Genomic DNA, 13,486 nt, shown 5'->3' with positions numbered 1-13,486 from the left:
GAGAAAGAGTCTAGGTGTGTACTCAGAAAGAAAGAGTCTAGGTGTGTACTCAGAAAGAAAAAGTCTAGGTGTATACTCAGAAAGAACGAGTCTAGTATACTCAGAGAGAAAGCGTCTAGGTGTATACTTAGAGAGAAAGCGTCTAGGTGTATACTCCGAGAGAGTCTAGGTTTATACTCAGAGAGAAAGCGTCTAGGTGTATACTCAGAGAGAGTCTAGGTGTATACTCAGAGAGACGGAGTCTAGGTGTATACTTAGAGAGAAAGCGTCTAGGTGTATACTCAGAGAGACGGAGTCTAGGTGTATACTTAGAGAGAAAGTGTCTAGGTGTATACTCAGAGAGAGTCTAGGTGTATACTCAGAGAGAAAGAGTCTAGGTATATACTCAGAAAGAAAGAGTCTAGGTGTATACTTAGAGAGAAAGAGTCTAGGTGTATACTCAGAGAGAAAGCATCTAGGTGTATACTCAGAGAGAAAGCATCTAGGTGTATACTCAGAGAGAGTCTAGGTGTATACTCAGAGAGACAGAGTCTAGGTGTATACTTAGAGAGAAAGCATCTAGGTGTATACTCAGAGAGACGGAGTCTAGGTGTATACTCAGAGAGAAAGCATCTAGGTGTATACTCAGAGAGAGTCTAGGTGTATACTCAGAGAGAAAGAGTCTAGGTATATACTCAGAAAGAAAGCGTCTAGGTGTATACTCAACAAAGAGTCTAGGTATATACTCAGAGAGAAAGAGTCTAGGTGTGTACTCAGAAAGAAAGAGTCTAGGTGTGTACTCAGAGTCTAGGTGTGTACTCAGAAAGAAAGAGTCTAGGTGTGTACTCAGAGTCTAGGTGTGTACTCCGAAAGAGTCTAGGTAGATACTCAGAAAGAGTGAAAGCAAGAATGTAAACCGAGCTGTCTGCACTACGGTTCCCTGCAGCACTTTTCAAAAGAACCAAGAAGATGGAAACTCACCTGAACTGTCCATCAACATTTATGGGGTATCATGAAGAGAAGTGGAGCGTGGTGCACAGCCACAGCATGAATGAACCTTGGTATCATATACTGAGTGAATTAAGTCAGAAGCAAAAAAGCCAAATACAATGGACCTCACTTATATGAAATAAAAAATATAGAGAAGCCAAAGATTATTAATGGTTACCAAGGATCAAAGGAATAGTGATGCTTTCATAGTCAAAAAGAGCATTTCAAGATCTATCTTGAAGTACAGTCCTATCTGTGATAGGATAATATCCATACAACTACAAAAAGTCCAGTTCATACACTATTATTCAAATATATGTACCATCCACTAAAGCTCTGATGAAAAATATTGAAGAATTCTATGCATTTTCATCCTGAAATGCTATCAAGGTGCATTGATAATTATTGGTGATTGAAATGCAAATGGTAGAAACAAAGAGGAACGAATATTACTTGGACAATATGACCATGGTGATGAAAGTGGAATTGGAGATCATGTGATAGAATTTTGAAAAACTAACAAACTCTTTATTGCAAATACCTTTTCTCAACAACATAAATGGCAACTGAATACATGGCATTCACCAGATGGAACACACAGAGATCAAATTGACTACATTTCTGAGAAGAGACTATGGGGAAGCTCAGTATCAGCAGCCCGAATGAGGCCAGAGGCTAACTGTGGATCAGATCATCAACTGCTCTAAGTTCAGCTTGAAATGGAAGCAAATTAAAACAGTTCAGTATGAGCCAAAAATACAGTCTTGAGTATATTGCACCTGAAGTTTGAGATCATCTCAAGAACAGATGTGACACATTGAACAACGAATGACAGAAGACTTGACAAACTGCAGGATGGCGTCAAGGATATTGTGTTAGACCAAGTTCACTAGAGAAACAAATCCAGGGACATTCATGGATGTATAAGAAAGAGCTTTATATCAAAGAATAATCGTATATTAAGAAAATATACCAGCTCAGTCCAGATCAAGTCCGTCAGTCCAGTATTAACCCATATGCCATATACCAGTCTATAAATTCCTCTTCAGACTCACACAGCACATTCAATGATGCCTAATGCAGGAAGATCACTGACCAGTGGGTGGAAAGTCTTGTGGATCCAGTGGCAGTGGAAGCATATCAGTGGGGGCGTGGGTCTCCACATGGCTCCTCCAGCTCTCTGGGTGTCTTAACAGCAGGACAGGGAAGGTAGAGAGAGAGAGTGAGTGTGGCCTCCATTGGGCTATTTATCTCCTTTGTGTCTCCAACTGAGGTCATCAAGCCGTGACCTGACTGACAGGCTAAACTCCACCCATTCACTCTTAATACCTTCAAGGTAACAGGAAATTATGTTACTATCACAGACATTATATGTGAAAAGGAGAAAGAAAAGATCAAAGTGGATGATCAAAGTGGAAGAGACTTTGCTAAACAAATGGGAGAAATGATGAAGTAAAAGAACTGAACAGAAAAAATCAGAGGGAAACAAGGAGACAAAGTAGTATAATGAAATGTACAAAGACCTGGATTAAAGGAAGAGTGTTCTCAGCATATCTCAAGCTGACACAACTGAAAACACATTCAGCCTCGAGTTACAATATTGAAAGATTCTATGGGCAAAATATTGACTGATCCAGGGAGAATCAAACAATGATGGAGGGAATACACAGATTCACTTTACCAAAAAAACAACCTAAACCCAAACCATTGCCATCGAGTCATTTCTGACTCATAGCAACCCTATGGGAAAAGGTAGAACAGCCCCCAGGGGTTTCTGAGATTGTAATTCTTTGCTGAAGTAGAAAGCCCCAGCTGTCTCTCCCAGGATGGCTGGTGGTTTTGCACTACTGATCTTGAGGTTAGCAGCCCAATGTGTAACCACTCTGACACCAGAAATCGTCAATATTCAACTATTTCAAGAGACAGCTTATGATCAGGAACCAATAGTGCTGAAGAAAGATATCCAAGCTACATTGAAGGCATTCACCAAAAAAAGCCTCCAGGAATTGACAGAATACGTGCTGATGAAGCATTGGAAGCACTGACTTGACTATTCCAAGATATTTGGAAGGCAACTACTTGACCAACCAATTAGAAGAGTTTCCTGTTTGTACCGTTCACATTTGCGTCTCGGTCACAAACCCAGACACCTATGAGCCTCACGCACAGGTCCTAACTGAGAGCAGCAGGCTCGGTGGGAAAGCCCTCCCACCCCGGACAAAGGAGGGAGCTGCTAATCAGCCTGGCCAGATCGTGCCGTTGGATCAAGGGAAGCAAGTCTGAATTTGTGCTTTTGAATTCTCTAGACATGTAAATGTTTTCCGGAAATATTTTTAAATGTAAGAATTACAACTGGGCCATATGTAGCATGTAGGCCACCAGCTTTGCTGACCAAGACCCTTTAGGCTGGAATGCACTGTGCGCTTTCTGGGTACTTTCTGAAGGGTGAAGAGAGAACCTTGTGTATTAATAATGGCCTGCTCTAAGTAAGCTTGGCCAGAAATAGGGAACGGCTTTGAAATGTTCCCTCATCTGCGTGTTTTCAGAGGCCCTGCCTCAAGCAAACAGAGAACACATTTGGCTGCTAGTGAAAAGTTGACTATTAGGTCTTCCCAGAAGCACCTCGTGAGAAAGACCTGGAGATCTACTTCTGCAGAAGCAGCCATTGAAATCTCTGTAGAGCGCCCGTCTGCTCGGACACCTGAGGGAGGCCCCCATGAGTCAGAGGCAACACAGCCTCATGTCGCTTCTGGCTGGAACATCTGCGGTGACTGTCCTTCTGTCCCCTCTTCCCGGGCTCTGTCTACTTTAGATCAGAGGCATAGCTCTTTCTAGACCTGTGGGGCCCTCTGGCCCTGACTCATACCTCACTGCTGCCAGCAGAGCAGGAGACTATGATAAGCCTCCTATGCTCGGCCTTTGAAGTTTGAGTTTGAACTTACCATCTTAATGATGAAAAATCTTTGAAAACCTCCTGCTTGGCTTGCCTCCCTCAGCTGATGGCAGGCTTCTAGAGAAGGGAGGCCATTCTCTCCTTCCCTCTCCCCCCCACTCCCCCATCTCTTTTCTGGTGCATCCCAGGCCTCTTACATAACATTGTGTCTGTCTGTGGGATCTAATCAACTCTCTTTGCTGTTTCCCCAGTACGGAAGAACCCCTCTCCATCTGGCAGCCAACAACGGGATTCTGGATGTGGTCCGGTTCCTTTGTCTGACTGGTGCCAACGTGGAAGCGCTCACTTCTGTGAGTATAGCCAGAGTCCTTTTGTCCGGAGAAAGCACTCAAAAGGCTGTCCTGGCTCCAGGGCAGGAGGGAGATGGTCTCGCTTAGCAACCATGTTCTCACTGCCTTCTACTGCTGACAGGCTGCCAGTCAGCGTGAACTCCTCCGCTGCAGTTACGGAAACATTTGCCCACACAAACCCCGTTACATATCGAGTTAATGTTTCGTCCTTTCCTCCGTTCTGTGGGCCCTGCTCTGCAGGAAACCCTGCTGTTTTCCCACTGACCTCGCAGTTTCCCTTGTTACCCAACAGGGCCTCTGCATTCGTTATTAAGTCTGCGTGTTTTCTGTTCCTAAATGTCTCTGTCAGACTCCCGGGCACTGGGGGCTCCTGCTTGCTTTAGGGGAGCAGCTAGGATGACTCTGGTTGTGTGGGGAACATTGTTCAGATTTGCTGCAAGGACAGGTGGCTGGGCCCGCATTCAGCATAGGAGTTTCTCTCTCTAGATGGAGAAGCACAGCTTTGCTGTGAGGCCCGTGGAATAGGTTGCAATCCCACGTCTTCAGTTCTCCCCACCCCCGTCCTAGAACCCCTACAGAAGAAACGCTTTGAGTTGCATACCTTTAAAGACTCAAAGGATGATGTAAGATATGGACATAATAATCTATAATGTATCAAAGGTTCATGAGGGAGGGCGCAGGTGGGAAGAGAATGCTCTGAAAATAATGATGGTGACATATGTGCAAGTGTGCTTGACACACTGGGTGAAGGAATGGATTGTGATAATGTAAGATGTAAGAGCCCCAATTAAAGTATTTTTTTTAAAAAAGAAGAAAGAAATACTCAAAGGACAAAATGATGCCTAATAAGACAAGGTTGCTGGGTTTTTGTAGTTTGTTTGGTTTGGGTGTGTCCTGCCATGAACAATGTACTTTGCATGTTTCTGACCCAGCCATGGGCTTACACTCCCATGTGGAGAGAACAAGAAATTCCTGAGACTCACAGACTGGAGTCTTTTTTTTTTTTTTTAAATTAAAAGATAATTTTACTGGGGGCTCTTACAGCCCTTATAACAACCCATAGATCAATTGTATAAAGCATATATTTTTTTAATTAAATACTTTTATTGGGGGCTCTCACATCTCTTATCACAATCCATACAATCATCCATTGTGTTAAGCACATTGTACATATGCTGCCTTCATCATTTTCAAAGCATTTTCTTTCTACTTGAGCCCTTTGTATCAGCTCCTCATTTTCCCCCTCCCTCCTCCACCCGCCCTCCCCCATGAACCCTTGATAAGTTACATTTTTATATAAGTTATATAAAGAACACTTTATAAGTTATATTTAATAATTATGTTATTATTTTCATATCTTACATCATCCTCTGTCGCCCTTCACCTACTTTTCTGTTGTTCATCCCCCTGGGAGGGGGTTATATGTCTATCCTTGTGACTGATGTGTTCATTATAAGAAGCTGTGCATGGGGAAGGGAACTTGAGGGGACTTAAAAAAGTTTATGGAAAATAGAAATAAGAGATAATGGATTTTTTTCCCACAAACTTTTAAAGACTCCTTAGATATGGGAACTCTACTTCCGGCAGATTTTTTTTACAAACCTAATGACTTCTCTTTTTTAAAAAGTCTATTAAAAATAAAATAAATAAGCCAGTAAGAATAGTGCTGAAGATACCAGCTGAGTCCTGCCAAAAAGAGCAGGCAGGTTGGGGCCACTAAATTGTGGGAATGCCCAGGCTCAGCGGGCCCCTGGCTTGGTCCAGTGGGCCTCTGTGGTCCATGGCCATCTCCTTCTGCCAGCTCTTTCTGACCTTCACCATGGCGCTTTGCAGCCACCTACCCCTCCTCCTCACAAAGTCCCTTAAGTAGACTCACCCTTCTCATCTCCTGTCCTCTCCTTCCCACCCCAGCAGAGGCACCCTTCCTGTTCACAAGGGTGTTCCCACAGGTGCTGACAAGTCCGCTTTTCAGAACTGCACTCACGTAGGCATGCATTTATTGTTCTGTAAATAGGGAACAGGTCTTCGTTGTCAGGCACTCGGCTAAGTACAGGGACTAGAAGACGCACATAAGCCCTTAGAGTCTAATGGGAGAGAGACCCGGCCCAAAGAGCCACAGCAGCAACTACATTTTCATGAAGTGGGGTGCATGTGAAGGGGAGGTACCTGGGTACTGAGCAGGCTGGCATGGGAGTTGGGAGAGCTACCTGCAGGAGAATTATGGCACCTGAAGTCCGAAGGATGAGGAGTCCTTAACTTGGCAAAGAGTGTGAGCAGCAAGCCGAGGGCGCACCTTCCAGGAACTGAAGGAAGAGCGGCTGGCCCCTTGGCAGGGCCTGTGAAGGTGCACCAGATGAGCTCAGAGGACTCGGCCACGCCAGCTGTGCAGGCCTCGCGCAGACACGCCGGATACTGCGGTCTTGACACGAGGAGCAATGGGAAGTCAGTGACAGTTTTTAGTAGGAGATGATTCGATCAGAGACATTAGGGACATCTTCAACCTAGTACAATTCAGTTGGAATATGTGCCACATAGGCCCTGTAAGTTGCTTAGAGGTGTAATGGTTACAGGTTCGACTGTGACCTGCAAGGTCAACAATTTAAAACCCCCAGCCAGCCGTTCTGTGGGACAAAGATGGGCCTTTCCACTTCGGTAACTTTGGAAAGCAGAGGGGCCGCTCTCCCCTGTCTTATGAGGGTCACCAGGACTCCGCATTGGTTCAGTGTCAGGCAATTTGGTTTCTGGAGTAGCTACATCAGGTAAAAGAAAGATGCAGTTAAATTCAACAATATTAAATGTAGCACAATATTCAGTAGAAAGCCTCCTCCTCCCACCGAGCAGCTCGGGATTTCAAACTGCTGACCTTCTGGTTCGCAGCCCAACTTAACGCCTGCAGGGCTCCCTGATTTGTACTCGGTTTTTGAGGTTCAGAGTGTGGTTTTCCTGAACGGCATGCTTACCAGTCACATTTCTTGTGCTGAGTAGCCCCACCCCGTGCGGTGAGAGGGCAGCACGAGGGCCTGTGCACATTTGCGCTCTCCATCGGTGAGCAGTGAGTGCTCTGCTTCCCAGGCCTTAAGCTGCCCCTCAGTCTGACAGTGCCCTCTGGTGTTTATCTTCTCCCAAACATGAGGTGCTGCTTCTGTTTCCTTATCTCCCACCCCTCCTCCACCTTCCTGCCTGCCTGCCCCTCCACCTGACTCTTGGACCGGGCTTCAGTCACTTCTTTTAGCTCTTTCCTCCTAGCCCATTTACAAAAGTCCCGAAACACTCGTTCCCATCAAGTCAATGCTGACTTTTAGCAACGTCTTACAGGTTTCCGAGACTATAACTGTGTATGGGAGTAGAAAGCCCAGTCTTTCCTCCAGGGAGTTTCAAACTTCTGACCGTGCAGATCGCAGCCCAATGTGTACCCACTATACCACCAGGTCTCCTTCTAGCCCCTTTAAGGTTAAAATAAAACCTAGACTTTCAAAAACTCTATACCTGGTGGATTCATAGTGTAGTGAATGTGAAGTAATACACTTAAGAATGGCAACATGGGAAATGCTTAAATATATTTTACCAAAACAGCATTTGGGTTATTTTTTGGGGGAGAGGTTTATCGTTTTATTAGGGGCTCATACAACTCTTATCACAATCCATCTGTACATCAGTTGTATAAAGCACATTTGTACACTCTTTGCCCTCATCATTCTCAAAACATTTGCTCTCCACCCAAGCCCCTGGCATCAGGTCCTCATTTTTTCGCCTCCTTCCACGCTCCTCCCTCCCTCATGAACCCTTGATAATTTATTATTTTGTCATATCTTGCCCTTTCTGACGTCTCCCTTCACCCACTTTTCTGTTGTCCGTCCCCCAGGGAGGAGGTCACATGTAGATCCTTGTAATCGGTTCGCCCTTTCCAACCCACTCTCCCTCCACCCTCCCAGTATTGCCACTCAACCACTAGTCTTGAAGGAATCATCCGCCCTGGATTCCCTGTGTTTCCAGTTCCTATCTGTACCAGTGTACATCCTCTGGTCTAGCCATATTTGTAAGGTAGAATTGGGATCATGAAAGTGGGGGAGAGGAAGCATTTAGGAACTAGAGGAAAGTTGTATGTTTCATCATTGCTACATCGCACCCTGCCTAGCTCATCTCCTCCCCAAGACCCTTCTGTAAAGGGATATCCAGTGGCCTAAAAATGGGCTTTGGGTCTCCACTCCGCTCTCCCCCACCTCATTCACAATGATATGAATTTTTGTTTTATTAAAGCACACACTTTCAAAACCCCACTCCAGTCAGGTCAAGAACTAGAACTTTGGCGGCCCCCCCACCCAGTGTCCAGTCCCCATGGCAGCTCTCCCCGACAGATATAACCCCACCATGATGCTTTCAGCAATTGCTCCCCAGTGTTTCTTTATAGCCTTCTTATCCAGTGGCTTCTTTTTTTAGGACTGTTTCAAGTCAGCAGAAACATGGGACAGAAAGTACAGTGTGTTCCCATACGCCCTCTCCTGCCCCCAGTTTCCCTATTATTGTCTTTATAGTCCTGTGGGACATTGCTTTACAATACATGATGCAACATTATCATTAACTCAGTGGCCTCCGGGTACTGTAGTCAGTGTGCGCTTGTCTGCTAATGGCAAGGTTAGCAGTTCAGACCTACCAGCATTCCTTGAGTGAAAGATGAGGCTGTCTGTCTGTGTAAAGACTGACAGCCTCCGAAGCGTTGTAGGGTCAAGATGAGTTGCAATCTGCTTGATAGAAGTGGCTTTGGTGGTTTTTCTTGGGGTGGTACCTGGAGGTGTAGTGGTTATGCATTAGGCTGTGTAAGGTCAGCAGTTCAAAACCACCCCTGAGGGAGAAAGATGGGGCTTTCTACTCCCATCAAAAATTACAGTCTAAGAAACCCACAGGGGCGGTTCTACTCTGTCCTGCAGGTTTGCTATGAGTTCGCATCAACTTGGTGGCAGTGAGTTTGGTTGTTGGGTGTTTCCTTTTTTGACAGAATTCCTGGTTAAGTGTTTGGTGGTAAACCCAAAGGTTAAACCACTCAGCCTTCTCTGAGGGCGGACGATGTGGCCGTCTGTTTTAGTAGAGGGGGGCAGCTGAGAAGCCCCATGGAGCAGTTCTTCTCCGTCCTGTAGAGTCACTCGGCGTTGGAATTGACTCGACAGGAATACGTTTGGTTTCATCAGGCACAGATAATATCAGGAGGCACACAGCCCTGGTGTTGTGGTGGTTACTCATTGGGCTGCGATCTGCATGGTTGCCAGTTCAAAACCACCAGCAGCTCCGCAAGAGGAAAAACTGGGCCTTCCTTCCCCTCCAGTAAACAGTTACAGTATGGCAAACTTGCAATGTTGACTGGATGGCAGTGAATTAGTGGTAATATTAGTGGCAGGAAAACGTGATATTCCCCCCTTCCCATCCTTCAATAGTCACACTTGGGCCCCAGAAACGTCCTCTTACTCAGCCCCTCCACTGTCCACCATGTGACCCTGAGGGTCTGGCAATAACGTTGCCTTTCATGCTTAGTTCAAACTGCCTGCTGACTTCTCCAAGGCAGAGCCTCAGTCGTGGTTATACTCAGTTCTCAGTTCATCCCCATCTTGTCTCTCTCCCGCTGACTGCTCTGCTCCCCCCACCCCACACACCACTACCAATAGTCTGTTTCTCACACAGCAGCCTGCAGGGCGGTTAAAGTACAAGTCAGATCATGTCCCTGTCCTGCTCAATCTCTCGGGCAGCTTCCCATTCTTCCCAGAGGGAAAGTCTTTAGGAAGAGGACTTATAAGACCCTAAAGATCTTGCCCTCCCTCTACCAGCCTGACCCTGTCTCTTTGTCAGCCTCTGCTGCACTTGTTTTTCCTGCACCAGCCACGAAAGCTTCCACCTTATTCGTCACCCGTGGCAGCCACCCTGTTGCCTTACGGCCTTTGCACTTGCTGTTCTTCAGCATGCGATGTTCTTGCCCCAGATATCCAAACGACTCACTCACTGCTCTCCTCAGGTCTTGACAGAAATATTACCTTTGCAGGGAGGTCTTCAAAATGGCATGTTCCTCTTCCTTCCCACCACCACTGTCACCAGGACCACTTTTCACCTTCGCTGCCCGGTTTGTCGCCATCAGGCAAATAATATGCGTTTGCTTTATGCATTTGTTTCCTTTCTGTCCCTTCTGGTACTTGGTACATTCTTTGAGAATTAATATTTTTGTTGATCTTGTTTCTTTTCATAGCACTGGTGGCACAGTAGGTAAGCACTGGGCTGCTAACCACAAGGTCAGCAGTTTGAAATCACCAGCTGCTCCAGAGGAGAACAGTGGGGTTTTATGTTCCTGTAAAACTACACTCTTAGAAACCCACAGGGGCAATTCTACCCTGTCCTACAGGGTCGCTGTGAGTTAGAATCTACTCGGTGGCTCTATGGCAGTGAGCTTGGGTATTTTGTTTTATTTTAAAGCCCGGCTGCCGGTATGTACCAGTTACTCAATAATAGCTTGTGAGATGAATGAATGAATAGAGCACAGTGCAGGTGTAATGTAACCTTTGATGAATGGATGCTCAATGGGCCAACCCTTACAATTCTGCAGGGTAAAAAATGTATCCATTATTTACCCCTAAGCTGCCTGTAAAATGTGAAAGGTAGTGTACATGTTCTTTCAGATCATCTTCTGATTAACCAGCTACCATTGTGTCAGTTTTGACCCATAGCAACCCTATAGGATCAGAGTAGTACTGCTCCCAGGTGTCTGAGGCTGGCAGTCTGGGTGGGAGCAGAAAGCTTCATCTTTCTCCCATGGAGCAGCTGGTGGCTTGGAACCACTGACTTCACAGTTAGCAGCCCAGTGCTTACCCCATTCCCCACCACCACCCAGTGTCAATGAGGTGATTCCAATTCATGACAGCCCTATAGGACGCATACCTCACTGTGCCACCAGGGCCCCTGGTTCATTTCTCTGTCATTGCCACCCAGTTGGACCCCCATCATGTTCTCTGTGAAGCATATGGGTCACCAGAAGAGCAGCTGCCAAGAGCAGGATGTCTTTGAAGCGCAGGTTGCTAGCTGGCCCAAGTAGTCAGCATGGGGTCTCCTCCAGCTTCTGGACCTCATGAGTCAAAGTGCCTTCCATCCCATCATGTGCACTGCTGCCACCCGCAGAGGCCCTATGGAGAGCCTCTCAATGCAGGTGTGAGGGGAGCCCCTCCTCCACCAGGGGGCGCATGGAGAAAAACCAAGCGCCTGCCTTCTTTAGGACTTGTTGGGAGTGAGTTGTTTGTTTTGTTTTGGGAGGGTTGTTTTTGCCCTTTTTAAAGTAACTTTTATTTCTCTGCAAAATTGCTTTTCATCTTTGGGAACTGTATTGATCTCCAAACCGGCACACACCGACAGCCCTGGAGCGTCCGCTTCCTGGTGGTGGCATGGGGACAGTGCTAGCTCCCTTCCCCAAGGGGACGCTCTGAGAGCTCCTTCATGGTGACGCTAAGAACACAGGAGGCGCTTGATTACTGTTTGTATTAGTCTTCCTACTCCTGGCTTAAAAGAGGAAATGCATTTGCATTGTGTGAAACCACAGCCCTGGGAAGAGTCACAAATTTAAAAGCAAGCTCCAAGGTTCTGGGCAGCCATCTTTCTTCCCTTTATGGTCCCTGAACCCCTTGAGAGCAAACCTCGCCTTTTCTGTAAAGTGCACAGTAAAGACCAGCCCAGTAAGCAGCATCCTGTGAGTGCTGACTCACCAGGTTCGCTCGCATGGACTAGAGTCTGGCATCGGATGCCAACCCTAATTGACTGCCTAATTGGAGAGAGGCTCAGACATGGAGGACCCAGATGGCTAAGGAGGCAGCAGACAGAGCCTTACTGAAAGCCTGGGGCCCACGATGCGTCTCGCTTTGGACCGCAAAGCATTCATGTTCAATCCTTCCCTGCCCTTAGCACCCTGTTCTGGACAACTTAATGAGATCGGATCACACTGGTAGCCAAACAATTCTGAACACACGCGTTTGGTCCAGGTTAATTGCTTCTGACGCCTGTTGGGCTTGTTTTGGCCTCAGCTGGATGGAATTGGTACAGGCCACACAATCTTTTCTTGCAGAGAAAAGAAATAATCGTTTCTCTCCCACAGGATGGAAAGACAGCAGAAGACCTCGCTAAGTCAGAGCAGCATGAACATGTAGCTGGTCTCCTTGCAAGACTCCGAAAAGTGAGAACCCCTTTTTATTATTTGAAATTCTCTGCCTGTTTTCATGAGGAAATGGCTCCGATTTTTCCCCTGTAGACACGTAAAACCCACAAAATGAGGCTCTTTGGAGACATGGCCTTTCTACAAAGCAGCAGCTGTTCCTGTCCTGTTCCTGTGATTGGCGTATCAATTTATTCAAGTGCATAAGGAACCTATCAAGTTTCTTCGGAGTGAACACTTGGGTGTCATTTGCCCTCTTTCTTTTCAGTTGCTGTAGCTGAGTCTCCTCCTACCCAATCTGAGCCCCCACTCTCCTCACCCCAACCCCAGACTCCCCAGGAAGTAGGAAGCTGCTTCTTCAAGTCTTGAGCATCTAGAATGACCATTTATCAGCTTCCCAACCTGGAAGTGAGGTCTGAGGAAGCATCGAAAGATCAGTCAAGGCCATGTTCTCTTCCTAAGGAGCCCTGGTGGTGCTGTGGGTTAAGTGGTGAGCATTGTGCTGCTAACCGCAGGACCAGTGCCTCAAATGCACCAGCCTCTGGCTCCACAGAAGAATGACGAGGCTGTCTTGCTCCTATAAAAATTAAGTGTCTTAGAAACCCGACTCCATGGCAGCAGATTTGGCAGCTTTTGTTTTTGTTTTATTTTCTTTATTTTCTCTTGACTGTGGATCCTTCCTAGTCCACATGGAAGCAATTTGTATCCAGGGATTTGGGATTATGAGGGTGCTTCAAAGTGTTTGCTGACAAATTCTATCATCTTTTCTTTACATTCTTCCACAAATGTTTGATGCCTCACCAGAGTCATACCCTAGTGAAGTAAAAGAAAGAAAGGTGGGAGGGAAGGAAGGTAGGAAAGCAACTTGATGCACAAAGCTGTTCATTGTAGTGTAATTTATAGCATAGTAATAAATATGAGAAACATCAGATACCTCCAGTGATGCCTAGTACATTGTAGTAAGGTTATGGAATAGATTGGTTTGCGCTATTAAAATATTTTTGAAGAGGTTAACAGCAGGAGTCTAAGGCCTGAGGTGCCTTGGGGCTTTAAAGCAGATGAAAGTCATTGTGTTAGACAGGGTTCTCTAGAGAGATAAAACCA

The 13,486-nt window shown here is 46.1% G+C and overlaps 1 protein-coding gene across 1 annotated transcript in view; it reads left to right on the top strand.

The window, feature by feature from the left end:
• The window catches only part of DAPK1 (death associated protein kinase 1), a 232,822-nt gene that overhangs the window by 174,867 nt on the left and 44,469 nt on the right, over positions 1–13,486 (top strand). The window contains exons 17-18 of the mRNA XM_004714598.2: positions 4,114–4,212; positions 12,326–12,403. Coding sequence (XP_004714655.1) covers positions 4,114–4,212; positions 12,326–12,403 — 177 coding nt within the window. The remainder of the gene's footprint in view (positions 1–4,113; positions 4,213–12,325; positions 12,404–13,486) is intronic.

Source organism: Echinops telfairi, unplaced genomic scaffold (assembly GCF_000313985.2).
Source record: "Echinops telfairi isolate 266 unplaced genomic scaffold, ASM31398v2 ScPeMD7_27;HRSCAF=92, whole genome shotgun sequence".
Taxonomy (NCBI): domain Eukaryota; kingdom Metazoa; phylum Chordata; class Mammalia; order Afrosoricida; family Tenrecidae; genus Echinops; species Echinops telfairi.
Note: the sequence above shows the minus strand (reverse complement) of the source record. Positions and strands in the feature narration are given on the sequence as shown.